Source organism: Trichoderma reesei (assembly GCF_000167675.1).
Source record: "Trichoderma reesei QM6a unplaced genomic scaffold TRIREscaffold_5, whole genome shotgun sequence".
Lineage (NCBI taxonomy): Eukaryota > Fungi > Ascomycota > Sordariomycetes > Hypocreales > Hypocreaceae > Trichoderma > Trichoderma reesei.
In genome coordinates this window covers 411,351-425,587 of record NW_006711152.1, presented here as the reverse complement: position 1 = coordinate 425,587, position 14,237 = coordinate 411,351, and the positions used below count along the sequence as shown (strand labels likewise).

General features: G+C 53.3%; 6 protein-coding genes across 6 annotated transcripts; 4 read left to right on the top strand and 2 right to left on the bottom strand.

The window, feature by feature from the left end:
• Nucleotides 1-3,036: 3,036 nt before the first annotated feature.
• Nucleotides 3,037-5,020, top strand: TRIREDRAFT_105356 (uncharacterized protein; the record flags this gene model as incomplete). The annotated part of the gene is made up of 4 exons (XM_006963772.1): nucleotides 3,037-3,468; nucleotides 3,784-3,912; nucleotides 3,997-4,419; nucleotides 4,580-5,020. The coding sequence occupies 4 exons, from the start codon at nucleotides 3,037-3,039 to the stop codon at nucleotides 5,018-5,020; spliced, it is 1,425 nt and encodes a 474-aa protein (XP_006963834.1).
• A 462-nt stretch (nucleotides 5,021-5,482) lies between these two features.
• Nucleotides 5,483-6,783, top strand: TRIREDRAFT_76291 (uncharacterized protein; the record flags this gene model as incomplete). Its single annotated transcript, XM_006963771.1, has 2 exons — nucleotides 5,483-5,563; nucleotides 5,638-6,783. 2 exons carry the CDS (start codon nucleotides 5,483-5,485, stop codon nucleotides 6,781-6,783), a joined length of 1,227 nt encoding a protein of 408 aa, XP_006963833.1.
• Nucleotides 6,784-7,295: 512 nt separating this feature from the next.
• On the top strand, nucleotides 7,296-8,432 carry TRIREDRAFT_76288 (uncharacterized protein; the record flags this gene model as incomplete). The annotated part of the gene is made up of 4 exons (XM_006963770.1): nucleotides 7,296-7,396; nucleotides 7,473-7,483; nucleotides 7,557-7,614; nucleotides 7,689-8,432. The coding sequence occupies exons 1-4, from the start codon at nucleotides 7,322-7,324 to the stop codon at nucleotides 8,430-8,432; spliced, it is 888 nt and encodes a 295-aa protein (XP_006963832.1). The 5' UTR covers nucleotides 7,296-7,321.
• A 562-nt stretch (nucleotides 8,433-8,994) lies between these two features.
• TRIREDRAFT_58867 (uncharacterized protein) lies at nucleotides 8,995-9,487 on the bottom strand (the record flags this gene model as incomplete). Its single annotated transcript, XM_006963592.1, has 2 exons — nucleotides 8,995-9,267; nucleotides 9,341-9,487. Coding segments are annotated over 2 exons (420 nt in total), but the record flags the coding sequence as incomplete, so codon positions are not given.
• A 755-nt stretch (nucleotides 9,488-10,242) lies between these two features.
• TRIREDRAFT_42267 (uncharacterized protein) lies at nucleotides 10,243-11,085 on the bottom strand (the record flags this gene model as incomplete). Its single annotated transcript, XM_006963506.1, has 2 exons — nucleotides 10,243-10,452; nucleotides 10,930-11,085. Coding segments are annotated over 2 exons (366 nt in total), but the record flags the coding sequence as incomplete, so codon positions are not given.
• Nucleotides 11,086-11,922: 837 nt separating this feature from the next.
• On the top strand, nucleotides 11,923-14,191 carry TRIREDRAFT_120918 (uncharacterized protein; the record flags this gene model as incomplete). The annotated part of the gene is made up of 1 exon (XM_006963769.1): nucleotides 11,923-14,191. Exon 1 carries the CDS (start codon nucleotides 12,116-12,118, stop codon nucleotides 14,189-14,191), a length of 2,076 nt encoding a protein of 691 aa, XP_006963831.1. The 5' UTR covers nucleotides 11,923-12,115.
• Between the last annotated feature and the right edge of the window lie 46 nt (nucleotides 14,192-14,237).

Below are 14,237 nucleotides of genomic sequence, written 5' to 3'. Positions count from 1 at the left end.
AAGGTGACTTGCAGCGGGGGTAGTGGTGACCTTGGGCCTACGCAGGTGAGGCGCGTGTTTCACAGGTACTCGGTACTACGAGCGCGCGTGATGCTGCCCCTCGCATGATGACGCATTGCCGGCGTTTTGTGCCTCGTCCAGGAGCCAAGGATTGGGATGGATCAATGCCTTGCCTTGCTAACTTGCCTTGCCTGGCTTGGCTGATGGTGCCTGTTGGTGCTGGACCTGGTAGCACTGGACCTATGATCAGGTACCGCCTGTGGAGAGGCTCATGTTCCCCCTTGTGGCCCCTGCGAAGGATTCTAGAAGTCGTCAGTCGTCAGTCGTAAGTCGTCGTGGACAGACAGAGCCATGCATTCTTCATTCCGTCTGTTTTGTTGTAGAATTTGACAGACTCTGCAGGCCGAGGTACGAGTACCTGAGGTACAAGTAGGTAAGTACCTAAGAAGTTACATGGCAGCATCAACAGCGAATACTCGTATTTCATCCATCGAATACGCGTATAGCGGGCATGGCCTCGATTGCGGGAGCACCGCTTGCTTGCATCCACAGCTTCTTCTTCTTCTTCTGCGCGCATGTGTGTGTGTCGTATGCATATATTATGGAGAGCCTTGGGACCAGCAACTCCCAGCTTTGGGGGAACCATCGCGGCGAGCCTCGGCCCGATCAGTCAATTCTCTCGAGCCCCCCGCCAAGACCCGCCGACCCTGAAAAGGGTCACCGTGGGAAATAAGGAACCACTGCATGAGTCGGCCATTGATTTCGACGAGGTGCGTGTATTCCGTAAAGCTGAATATTATCTCGTAGGCACATACGGATACGAAGTACGAAGTACTAGTATTCGGTCTGACCACATGCCAAGGCGATCTATCCAAGAGTGTGATATTACCTGACGAACTGAGGTAGGTACATAGTATTATCACTTGACGTCCCGCCACCTTGTTCTTCATTCCCCATACATGATCCAAATCCAATGCCGATGACCTCATCGTCTCGTCTTCCGGTAGGTATCTTGCACAACCAACCTACAAACAAAACAAACAAAACGGCACAGACACCGAGCAAGCAAACTCAACCCCTCAAAAGGCCTCACTCAACACCATCCTTCACCAAGCTCTTTTTTGCTCGAAAGACTAGCCCGGATCTAGCAACATCTGCGTTCCACAGTGACTACATACCTTATTACTAGCTGCCTTATGGGGCGCCTCGGCAAGCGGACGGTTCGAAGCCAAAAAGACGCATTCGCATGGGCTTCTAACGAGTCTTGAAACAGACAGGGCCTGGATGCGACTTTGCCCTGCTGTTTCCTATTCATTGTTCTCTCTGCCTCCGATTGTGATGGTGCTCAGACTGTGTATATTCCCCATCAAGGCGTTGATCTTCTAATCTTGATCTCTCTAGCCTGCAGCGCCCTCAGACAATCTCCCTTGATTCTGACTTCTCACATCAATGACGCGGCTGCTGTGATGAAATGCTTGCGCAAGCCTCGAATCGACAGCCTCTTCCGACCAAGCGGCGCTAGATGCAGAATGCGGGAAGCCTTTTTTGAGCGGGTCCTCAACTGTGGATAAAGAACATCCTTGGAAGCTTCAAACGTCGAAGCCTTGAAACAACACCTGCATCAACACGTGCTAGAGATGCTCAAGGATACATGCAACGAACCCTGATGATCCCCGTGTTGATAGAAAATACGACGACGAAACAGGGAGCCATTCTCGTCGCAGCTCCCATCTGCTAAATATAGCAAGTCTATAGGCAACCTGGAGAGCATGAGATTGTGGGGTAGCGAGTTCTGCATCTGCATCTCAGGCTGACCCCTCCACCCCTTTTGTCATAAAGAGTCCACAGGCATCAATATTGCATGTTGGTTGTACCATAATGTCATCGTATCAGTATGGATGACTGATAACGGGATGAAGTCGACACCTTCATGTTTAGAGGGGGTCGTTTCAACATCTTATTGTACCCATTACGTGGTACCTATTCTTGATATCATTTTGTCCCCATCGGAGTATGTGTCAGATACTAGGTATCTTTCGTCGATCATATTCCGAAGGACTATGTGGCCATGGTCAATACTCAGACACTACAAAGACGTGCTGATACTCCGGAGGGGTGATCACAACAGAAACTGGTTATCATGTTGGCAACACAACATCGCCAGGGCACACTTTCCCCGCAAGCCTCGCCACAAGGCACTCTTCAGTCCCCCTCGACGCCTGCATCTCCCTCACGGTGGCTCAAGAGAAGAATATTGCGCATGCTTCAAATACTGAAAACTCATCATTACCGGCCGACTGCTCCAAAAGACCAGAACATTTTGCATCCAAGTCGGTAATATGACACACGAAGACCTTGGGCAAAAGGCGAACTCAAGATGGTCCAGAAGAGGGTTCAGCTCTAGACGAGGCACCCGATCCCCTTCGATTGGTATGGACAACAGTTGTGCTAGACTACCCTCCATCGTGCTCAAATTGATTATCTCTCAGACGTCTTCCATGATTTTCCGGACGATCAAAGCCGTGCCCTTCCCAAAGGTTTGCTCCGCCCTCAAACCCAGCCTCTATTTGGCAGGTGGTGGCTGATTTGTCGGTAGTCGCCAGGGGGTGCTCCAACTGTGGTATGAGAGGCATTCACTGCGACGGTATATCGACAAATACTTGGCCTTGCCGGGCATGTCGAGAGGCTCGCTTCCACTGTGAGCCTCCAGGCGGTCCATCAGAACCAAATTCCTCATCAGTCCTCGATCAATCGTTCTACAACTCGCCCGAGGCCTCGATGAGAGAGAGTCTCCCATTCCTCGGAGTGTCTACCCTTGGAACCTTATTCAACGCTTCTTCATTCGTTCAAAGAAAGGTCAATCTCTACAGCAACATCGACAATGGCATATCATTGAGCAACAATGAATGGGTATGCTGGCAACCAAACTATTTGTCTTGTACATGCTCCTACTCTTTGTTTCCGCCTGAAAACGACGAAAAGATCAAGCTCAAGCCAGGGGGCTCTAGGCGGTTGTATGATGTTCATGGCTTTGCCATGAGCATCTCGGCCGTTGAGTGTGACTGCGAGCCCTACGAGTCCTGCGTCAAGATTGTTCAGCACGTCGCCCACGGCCATAATGGACAAAGTACAAGAGCACCGGCAAAGGTGCAGCTGACGCCCCGAACCTCGACGTACCAATTTGAGAGCCCGGAGACCACAAGAGTCACGCATCGCTTGCATCCCACTGAGCATACTTTTGAAGAGATTCAAGTCAAGACGGTCACAGCCGCCACTGGAAGACGGCCAGACAGCCATATTAACTTCCAGTTTGTTGTTGAGCTATGGGCCGACTTGGGCTCACAGCATCCTGCACGCTTCTTCAAGGTGGCCTTCAAAAATTCGGTCACGGTATCTCTAAGAGGACTACTCTCGCGTACGATTGACCTCTCGTCTAGTGTCCATGGTAAGGGACGGCAGGCGGGTCTAGTAAGCAGCTCCCGCTTCTCTACGCAAAGTGATGCTCAGTGCTCTTTCGACGCGGCGAGCACATGCGAGAGCGACATTCTCCCTAGCTCGAACATGATTGTTGAGACAACCCAAGAGTCAGTCGTAACAGAATTGACAGTGCCAGATGTACAGGTAATTGAAGGCAGCGTCACGAGAAGCCGTATGCCTTGGGGCTCTAACCAATGCTCGGATGATGACGAGCCAGAGTCTTCCCAAGACACTGTGACTCCTTCTCCAAGGACACGCGATGAAAGTCCAGCAGTAGATGCTGATGACCGACTATCGGCCCTGCAGTCACCCATCCGGGCTACGAGGAGGCTCCAGCGCGATCTGCCGCACAGCAGCCTACTATCATGGTTCAGAAGGGGTTTCCGGCCCCGGCCTAGGCTTAGGCCAGGGCATAGAAGAATTGAATGGACTTGCGTAAGTGCCACTCTCTTGACTAAATCCTAGTACCCCCTATGCTGTTGTCGATTTTAGCTCTAAACCATTGATGCCCTTCCCCAGGACTGCGGAGTAGACCTATATGGCGACTTTTCCCAGGAAGAGCCATCAGACCTGGATGCCCTAGAAGCATCACTTCGGTCTCCCGCCCGACAAAACACGTCGCCCGAGAATGAGTCGCCAGACGCTGAAGTCATCGGAGGAACGCCGTCAAATTCACTACAAAGCAACTTGAGCTTATGGACCGCAGGGACAGCAGCTTCCCTGACCCTCACCGTGGCATCCAGCGTCGAGCTGCACTCGAGATTTCTCGCCCTCTGCGTCAACACGGGGGGAATGTACAAGAAGCTGGCCGAGCTTGATACGACACGCATCAAGTCTGACAGCGAGGCCTTTTCTCTGATGAAGCAGGCGTATCTCGAGCATCGGGGGCTGCGATCCCGATTAAGCCTGCTTATAAAGCCGGTGACAGTTGAGTTTGTCCGTGTAAGTCAAGGGCTTCCCGTTACCCGGCCACCTATAGAGAGACAAAAATCCAAGCACAACAACAGAGGACAGATCTAACCACATCAATTGAAAATTTTCAAATACGAAAAAGTCCATCTCTGCATAGGTATATGTACTAATCAACGGACTACTACTATAGTTCACCCTCTGGAACCTCCGCCACGGCTACGTCTCCATCACCGACCGCCCAAACTCCATGCCCCCCAAGACCGCCATCGACTACGACTTTATACCCCAGCCCATGCCCCCTCAGGTCTTCATCCACTACCTCTTGCACGGTGACGGCGACCTCAGCCCCAACCGGCATACCTGGCTGCCGCGTCTGCCCCAGCGGCTCAACGGCAAGGTCCTGCACTGCGGCGAGGCGGCCGAGGGCTGGGGCATCCACGTCGTCGAGGGGCCGAACCGTGTGGCCATCTTCTGGGTCATAATTTTGACCGCTTTGGCGGGTGTGCTGATGAGCGCCTTATGGTCTTCAATTAGGGGAGACATTCAGGGGGGTATGGGGCTTGGGGCGCTCATCGTGGCGCTGCCTTCGGTCCTTATGACTGCTTTTCTGTTTCGCCTGGAGGCGATATGACAGCCCTGGAGCGTATCGAATTTCTTTAATCAAACTCAACGTGAAATATATTAGACGTATCTATCATCACATCCCTCCTTGAGATATACATACTTACCAAGTCAGTTTCAGTAAAGGATGGCTGCGGATGCTCTTCTCTCTTAGCATTGGTTTGTTCCATGTCCACCATTTGCATGTGTCCAATGACCTTGTGGTGTTTAGTGAGCAGGTCAAGTGGACAACGTCATTATGGGGCCGGTGCCTTGCGATCAGACGTCCACTGTTAGTGCCAGTGACCTAGACAGGCAGCACCAGAAGCTTATCAGTTTGAGTTCAGGGCGATAAGCCTCTCGACCGACTTGAACCATACAACAACCACACTTGAACAGCTATATAAACTGTCGCATCCCGTCTGTTGGCCTCAAATCGACCTCTCTGGCGACACATTTCGCACTTTGACTGCTTTTTGCCATCACAGACACCATGAAGCTCGTGTCGCGACACATACCGAAAGAGCTCGAGGACGAGCAAGTCTCGCTGCTGCCAGAGGATCCAGAGGACATGGTCAGTCCACGATGCGTCACCACAGCGCATGACACACATTTGAGCGGCCGGCAGCTGACTGCGAATCTCTTCAGTGGCATGCCTACAACCTCATCGTCCCCGGCGACCTCGTCCACGCGCACGCCGTCCGCAAAGTCGTCAACATCAACCCGGGCACCGGCGTCCCGAATGCCGAGCGAGTCCACACCAACCTCGTCATCCGCGTCAAGTCCACCTTCTTCGATCCCGCCGTCGCCTCGCTGCGCATCTCGGGCGTCGTCGCCGCCGAGAACGAGCACGTCGCCATGGGCGCCCACCACACGCTCGACATCGAGGTCAACCGCTCCTTCACCATCATCAAGCCCGACGGCTGGGACAGCGTCGCCAAGAACGCGCTGGCCGAGGCCCTGTCGGACGACAAGAACGGCGCCATGGCCGCCGTGGTGATGCAGGAGGGCCTCGCCAACATCTGCCTCATCACCCAGTTCCGCACCGTCGTCAAGACCCGCGTCGAGAGCGTGGTGCCCAAGAAGCGCGATACGGCGGCGGACCAGGACGCCGGCATGCGCAAGTTCTTTGAAAAGACGCTGTCGTCATTACTCAGAGCGGCCGACTTTTCCGAGTCACGGCCGCTGCTACTGGCGAGCCCCGGATTCGTTGCGCAGGACTTCAAGGACTACATTGCAAAGCAGGGCCGCGACAAGTCGGACAAGGTGCTGACGGCGGTCGCCAAGCAGGCAACGGTGGTCCACGCCAACTCGGGGCACGTTCACAGCTTAAACGAAGTGCTCAAGAGCCCCGAGGTGCTGGCCAAGATGAGGAATATGAAGTACGCCAAGGAGGCGCAGTACATTGACAGCTTCTTTGAGCTGCTCAAGCTCGACGACGGCCGGGCGTGGTACGGCACAAAGGCCGTGGAAAAGGCCGTTGCCGACGGCGCAGTCGGGCCCGGTTCCGGGGTGCTGCTGATCAATAACTCTCTGTTCCGGAGCGAGGATCTGGCGACAAGGAAAAAGTACGTCGCGCTGGTGGACAAGGTGATGAGGGACGGCGGCGATGCGCGGATATTGAGCAGCGATCACGAGAGCGGGCAGCGGCTCAAGATGCTGGGCGACATTGCGGCCATTCTGAACTATCCCATGCACGACCTGGATGAGGACGAAGAGGCGGAAGCGGCAGAACAGACACCGCCGAGGCGGGACGAGGACGACCAGGTGGACATGTTGGATGACGTGATTTAGAATAGACAGACTGGGATACCAAAATGAATGAGCGTGCGATGGATTTGCGTGGCTTGTTAGGCATGGAGCTGTGATTCCATCCCAAATGGTGGCCCTCATATGTATGGCAGATGCCATTGCCGTTGCTCTCTTTAACTCATATACCTACCTACCTACCTAAGATTATCAAGCAAACTGCTTTTTAGTCTGAACAGCTTGGCAACTCTGGCCGTTCGGTTCTATGCGCCTCGGCGTTAAAAAGCCACGGCCTCGACATCAGCAGCTCCGAGATAACGCCCATAATCTCCGGGTACTGTGCGGGTTTGTGGGACGCTTTTTGAGGTGCATCCATCCCTTGTCCAGCTCCAAATTGCCCCTCATGGCGAACGGTTCGAGCCCCTCCATGGCGTGGTTGACATCATCCATATAAAGACTGAGCAACGTTTCCTTGTACTAACTGTTGCGACACTCTTGCGCTCTTTCTTTTTTCCACCTTTATTTTTCATTATTCTTCTCATTAACTCAAGGAAATATTAAAGGGTCCTTCAAATTCGGCAAAATGGCGCAGAAACTCACGTTGCAGTCGACGATTAAGCTCAACTCGGGCTACCATATGCCCCTGCTCGGCTTTGGAGTGAGTTATCACCTTACTTTCTCGCGATGGCTTCTTAATTAGACTTGCCGACAGGGTGCTGACTGGTGCTTACTAGGTCTACCAAACGTATGTCACCGTCCATCAACAAAAGCTACCTACATCTCAAAGACAACTAAACCAATCCTGATTTCCTTGACAGCTCCGCCTCTGTGGCTACCGACGTCTGCAAAGAAGCCCTGAAAATCGGCTACAGACACGTACGCACACTCCCCCTTTATCATCCTCATCACAAGACACGCTCATTCACACTCACATTTCCCCCCCTCCCCAGATCGACTCCGCCTCAGCATACCGCAACCAAGGCCCCTCCGCAGCAGGCATCGCCGCCGCCGGCATCCCCCGCTCCGAAGTCTTCTTCACCACCAAGGTCCCCGTCCGGGAGAAGCCCCTCGGGTACCAAAACACGCTCGACCTCGTCGACATTGCCCTGCAGGAGACGCAGCTGCCGTACCTCGACCTCGTCCTCATCCACTCACCCTACGGCGGATCCGAGAACCGCAAGGGCGCGTGGAAGGCCCTCGTCGAGTCTGTCGAGGCCGGCAAGGTGCGCTCCATTGGCGTCTCCAACTACGGCGTGCACCACCTTGACGAGCTCGAGGCATACATCAAGGAGCTCCAGGCCGAGCGCGGCGGCGAGGCTGGCAAGGGCGGGATTCTGTCCGTCGGCCAGTGGGAGATTCACCCCTGGCTGCCGCGCGACGACATCGTGCAGTGGTGTCGCGCGCGTAACGTCGCTGTTCAGGCGTATTGTCCTATTGTGCGCGGCGAGCGCTTTGGCGATCCCAAGGTTGGCGCCGTGGCGAAGAAGTATGGGAAGACGGAGGCGCAGGTTTTGCTGCGGTGGAGTTTGCAAAAGGGGCTCGTTCCGCTGGTGAAGAGCGTGACCCCTAGTCGTATCAAGGAGAATGCGGACTTGTTTGATTTTGAGTTGACCGAGCACGAGGTCAAGGAGTTGACGACGAACGAGTACAGTCCTTGTGCTTGGGACCCCACTGTTGAGCCGTTGGACAGGTAATTGCAACACCAAAGACGACCTTCGTTGAGACAAGGTGTATGAAATAAAAACCTATGGGAGGCTTGGATTTCCCACCTTCTTCTTTTCCTTCCATTGCGAAATCTTCCCAAGCAATTCTCTCGGAGCCTTGAGCAAAGCTCTCGGAACCTTCTTGGGTAAATTGGTCGAAATCTTCCCAAGTACCTCGCTTGGCGTCTTGGTTCTGCAGTATCGGTGCCCTTCTTGAAACCAAGTTGCGATCCTCTCCATGTTAAAAGTGACCAGCAGGGTAAGCAAGGAGACACAGCATGCTGTAATAATAAAGGGCAATCTTGTGCTGATGTCTGTAATGTTTGGAATCGCCCATAGTGCCTAGTAAATCTCAGGTCAAGGGATCCCATCCAAGGTATTGGGTCCTATACTCACAGCGCAGAACCCCAGCGGCAGATAGAAGATGCTCACATAAGTGAGCAGCATGACATTCTGCCCTAGTTTCGTCGCAGTTCTCGCCTCGCGGATTGAACTCCACGCAAACTCCTGTACCCGATAAGCATGCATTTCCCGACGGGGCGGGATACCCCTTACTTACAATCTGAAGGAGGTCTCTGGCTATCTGATCCAGCTCGTTCAACTTTGTCTTGATTCCAGTCTCAAAGTCCTCTTCCAACATCTTTAGCACGGTATTTCGAGTACTGTATGAACTGTGTACCGTCATCTTAGGTTCGTCCAGAAACACTCTAGCCTGTGAGATGTGATTTGCCAGACAGAGACGAAGGTTGGCCAATTTCTGCGCATCCTTTGCTAGGTCATCCATCATATGGGGGCTTTTGCCCCGGAACGTTAGTTGGTCAACGCGCTGTGCAAGATGGTAAGTGATTTGCTTCGGCTACATTTGGGACCTTGGGCGATCATATGAGACCAGTGCTCACCCTCTTGGACAGACACTCCCCAGCCCTGCGGCACAGTTCCAACCATTGCGTGTTGGCGTGTTTCAGGAACAGACGGAATAAATCTGCGCAATCATCTGGGATGCAGCCAAATGGCAATGTACTCAGGTACGCAGTTTGATTCCCCATGTTGATGAAGTATGATCTGTACCACCCGATTCTACTCACCTGGGCACCATGATGTTGCGAAAGGCGGTCCGATGAGAATTGATCGAGAGGGAGCCATAAAGTGATAGATACAGTATCGTTCCGAACTTCTGAGGCCTGATATATTCGTAAGTCGTTTGCAGTTAACTTCTCCTCCTCTGATACCTTGAATAGCACTTTCGCCCAGACTGAGCCATTCGTTTCATCGGTTAGGGGGCTAGAAAGGGTTGCCTTAGTTGACGTCCTAAATACAAGGGTTTAGAGAAAGAGACCGTTATAGCTCACATCAAAAAGTTCTTCCTTTGGGGATATTCTTTGCATAAAGTCCGGCAGTCGTCGATTGCTTCTGGAAAATCAAGGTGCCGTTCTCCGTCGTATGTTTCGGACAAGACAGCAAACTCCCCGTCCCGCTTCCCAGATACCCGGTACCACTCCTTAGGCATGACGCCCGTAGTACTTGCCCTTCTCTTCAACAATTCTCGCGCGAAGTCGGCCCTTCTGTGGAATAGGACAACCTGGAGTGGCGTCTTTCCCGAGTACTCCACGGCGTTGATGTCTGCCCCCGCGGACAGGAGCGTTTTTGCACAGTCTAAGCGCCCCAAATACGCAGCTATGTGCAAGGCAGTTCGGCCGTCTGCGTCTTTGTGGTCAGGATCCGTTCCCAAACGCATGATAACCTTGATCAAGTCAGGCTTATTCTCAATTACCAGCATTGCTAGTGCCTTGGTGTCCAAAGGTATCAGTTTCTTCGCGATTTCCTCCTCATTTTCCCTTAATGCGTACCAGAGCGGTGTGCTTCCGTACCTATCCGGTAGGTTTGCATCAGCGCCGTGTTTCAGCAACAAATCTACGGCATCAGCTTGTCCGGCTTGAGCAGCCCATGAGATCGCCGTTCGTTCACTGCGATCCCTTGCGTTTGCATTGGCGCCGTTCCTCGTGAGCAATATCTGCAACACCTTAAGTTGTCCACGCATTGCGGCCCATGATAACGGCTCCAAATGATCATTGACTGAAGCACAGCAACTGGCTAACAGAGAGTGCAAGCGATCGTCATTTCCGCTGCGAACGGCCGCCTCAATTGAGTTCTCGAGGTTCTTATCCCATGCACTGGGAAGCAGCAGCTCGACCACATGCCGGCCACCCTTTGCCAGACCTATGTCGAGTGCTGTAGAGCCAGATTTGTCTTTCTTATTGATGTCGATCCCATTTTTCTTGAGCAGAAACTCGACAGCATCCCGATTGCGTTTTTGTGTGGCTAGATGCAACGCTGTAGATTCGTTCATGTCGGTTGCATTCACGTCGATATTGAACGTTGCAAAAAGCAACTCCAGGACGGGGACGCTGTCAACCCCTTCTTCGGCCGCTGCGGCTGCGAAAAAAGCGTTTTTGTAGTTTTTTGCGTCGATTCTATTTTTATCCTTCACCATCATCCTTACTATGTCGATATGGCAATTCCGCGCAGCGTAGGTGAGTGGAGTACTGCTCCAATAGTCGACGGCGTTGAGGTCAACATCAGGGTCTTCAAGCAACTGCTTCACACGTTCTGTATCTCCCCGTCGTGCCGCGAGGGACAATGGCGATTCCTCTGGTAAGTCTCCAAAGAATGATGAGTCCCCATCCTCTGACGGGCTGCTGAAGGTGAGTGAGCTTCTGTGTGATGCTGCGTCTTGAGCATCGCGCATAGTGACTGCTTGTAGAGGCCTCGCGAATTCAGGCGACGTGAAGGGGAATAGTTGCGACCGGAGGTTAAGAAGAAATACAGTGACTGATTTGCGTTAAGAGGCAGTTCGGTGAGACTGTACTTGAGGGACTTCCAATCCTCATATATACGGAACAAGGCCATGGTATACCGCCCTCCATTGGCTGCTGTGCAAAGTGCCATTGACCTCCGATGGCTATGGCATCTTATTCATCAGGCTGCATATCAGGCAGCTCTGGAGACGTCGTGGTCAGCTATGAGTGGCTCATTTCCACTCGGGTATGTATGCAAGCCTCGCGAGGCAACCAGGCTGTGCAGGTTGGGCTGTGCTCTTCAGGAGCGGCGGGCTCCCGAATGCATTTGCATTGCTGCCTGAGGCTGTCATTGACATCCGAGATTGGGTGCGTGGCTGATGGTGCATACAGAGCCTCAATTTTGAGTTCTGTGTTATGAGGCGATGGTTGGTCTTGATCCCAGAAGAGCTCTGCCCAACATACTGATTGGCTGAGAACGTCCATTAGCACACATACCTGCTGGTCGCAGCTTAGGTATCTATGCATACATGGACCTCAGTATGAGAGGGTGCCCTGCATGATGTTCTCTGCGACTCATGAAAGTATCAGAGTGGATGTTGATGGGAAAAGCAATTGAAGTTCTCATCAGTCAATTGACTAGATACATTTCTTGCAGGGCGTGAAGAGAGAGGAGGAGGTGAGGTCAAGTCATCGTGTTATTGCCATCACGTGACAGCGTATCGGTCTCGCGTCAAGAGCTTTGGGGGTATCACGCTGTTTCTCCCTCAATCTTACCCCGCGACAACAACAAACCAAAAGCAACAACGAAAAGCATCGTCAATCACCACCAAGCCATGCAATGCTCGTCCACTCACTGAAACCGTTGCAAGTGCCACGATGCGCGTCCAGAGGACATTTACCGTAGTGCCGCCTCCGGGGCCGGCCGAGCGAACGCCCCTCGACAACCGCCCCATGACGTCCAAGCAAGTCCGCAAGGCCTACCGAGAAGCCAATCGCGTCCCGCGCGTGTCCAAGGCAGAGCTCCGAAGACAGGAAAGGGCCGAGCAGGAGCGCATCAGAAGGGAGCTTGAGAAGGAAAAGGCCGCAAGCAAGGCAAAGGCGCTGAGGGAGAAGAAACGAGCAAAGGAGCAGGCGGAGCGAGAGGAGAAGAAGAAGAAGGGCCTGCCCCTGGTCAATGTCCGGCCCAGTCAAGACACCATTGCGCGGTTTGTGAGGGGGAACGGTTTGGGGAGCAAGAGGGACTGTCAAGGACGAAACGTTTCCGGCGCGCCAGTATTGCCGATAGCGGAGGAGTCAGAGGAAGACGACCTTTCCAGCCCAAAGCGAACCTGCGAAACATGGCATGACCTCGGGGGCATCGCCGAGGAGCCTGAGCAAGGTGATGGCGAGCTCGATGACAAGACTGTTTCTGAGAAGAAGGTGGAGGACAAGGACAAGTCTGCTGCTATCCAGGAACTGGAGGCTGTTGCTGCCCTTGAACCTGTCACCAAGCTTGACACTGCGCTTGAAGAGCCTCCCGCTGAGGATGTCACTGCTCGACACAATGAGCCCATTGGTGAAGAAGATTTACTGGAGGGATTTGAGGTCATGTCGGACGACGAAATCTCCAAGCTATCATTCAATACGGTGATTGCAAGACCCAGGGTAGATGACGCAGAGTATGGTTCCCCTGCAGGGCAGGATGCCAGTCCGAGAAAAGAGGGGAAAGGCCTCGTTGGTGAGACCACACTCCAGCCATCAGATTCTCCCGTCTCATTGAAGAACCCCGAACCCATTCAAGAGTTTGACTTGATATCAGACGACGAGGAGGATCTGGAGCTGGAGATGCTGGCTCTGGACGTTGCCTTGACCTCTCAACAGCAGCTACCGAAAAAGCCATTGAAGCACCCACTACCCCATGAACCAGAGAAATCGGTTCGCACAGCGGCAGATTACGAAACGCATCTCGGGCTCGCCGCTGGACTTAAAGAGATGAGCCCTCCTAACCGCCAGGCGTGTCTTATGCCACCACCACCGATACCAGCTCCGCAGCGCTCGCCCTCCCTCAGCTCACCTGTCGCAATGAGACGGCAGGCACCTCCTCTCAGCACCCAGCAGATCCTCTATAACATGGACGACTTCTTTCCCACATCATCGCAGCAGGCAGCCGAATTGGAGGAGGAGGAGACCACATTCATCTCTCAACATACGAAATCAGGCTACACGCCTACACCTCAGGCCGCAAGTGCTGTCACGAAGAAGAGTTCGCCTCTGCCTGTGGAGACAACGTCTTCATCTCCTGGAACGCCGAAGCCCTTCTTTACTGCTTCGGGGACAAACGAAAGAATGGCTGTCGCCTTGCTACACAGTCGACGAACAGCTGAGCGGGAGGAGGAGGAGAGGCGGCGGGCCGCCGAGTTGGAAGCCCTGGAATTTGAAGAAGCCAAGAGGAGAGAAGCAGAGCGCCTTGCTCGGGGGAGGCAAACAGACAATCAGCCAACAAAATCGGCTGAGTCTACAAAGACGGAGACGTATGAGAAACCGCAAGCCCCTCGACAGGCAAGGCCAGTTAGTGCGATGTCACCACAGTTTCCGAGGGGCAGAGCGTTTATACCGAACGCAAACCGTGCACCCAGCAGGGCGGTTACGCAGCGGAGGCCTCTTGTTGAGACACGCGCAAATGTGGCATTGCCTACCAAAGTGCCTCCTGCGTCTGAAGCGAAGAAAGATTCACCTGTGGTCACGATTCCCCAACAGCAGCTCCCTCCAACGTCAGACACAAACAAGCCCCTCCCTCTCAAGACACAAACCGGACCCTTTTATTCTAAAGACCAAACTATGCCTACCAAGACTTTCAACAAAGAGAACAAAATCGCTCCTGATTTCGATGAGTTTAAGGACCTGATGGCTTCTCAGGAGTCGGAGTTTGGCGGAAGCTGGATGGACGAGCTTGCGACGGAGCTTTCCCTATAATGTACATACCACACAGAGTTCGATAACACGGCCGCAGAGATGGCTA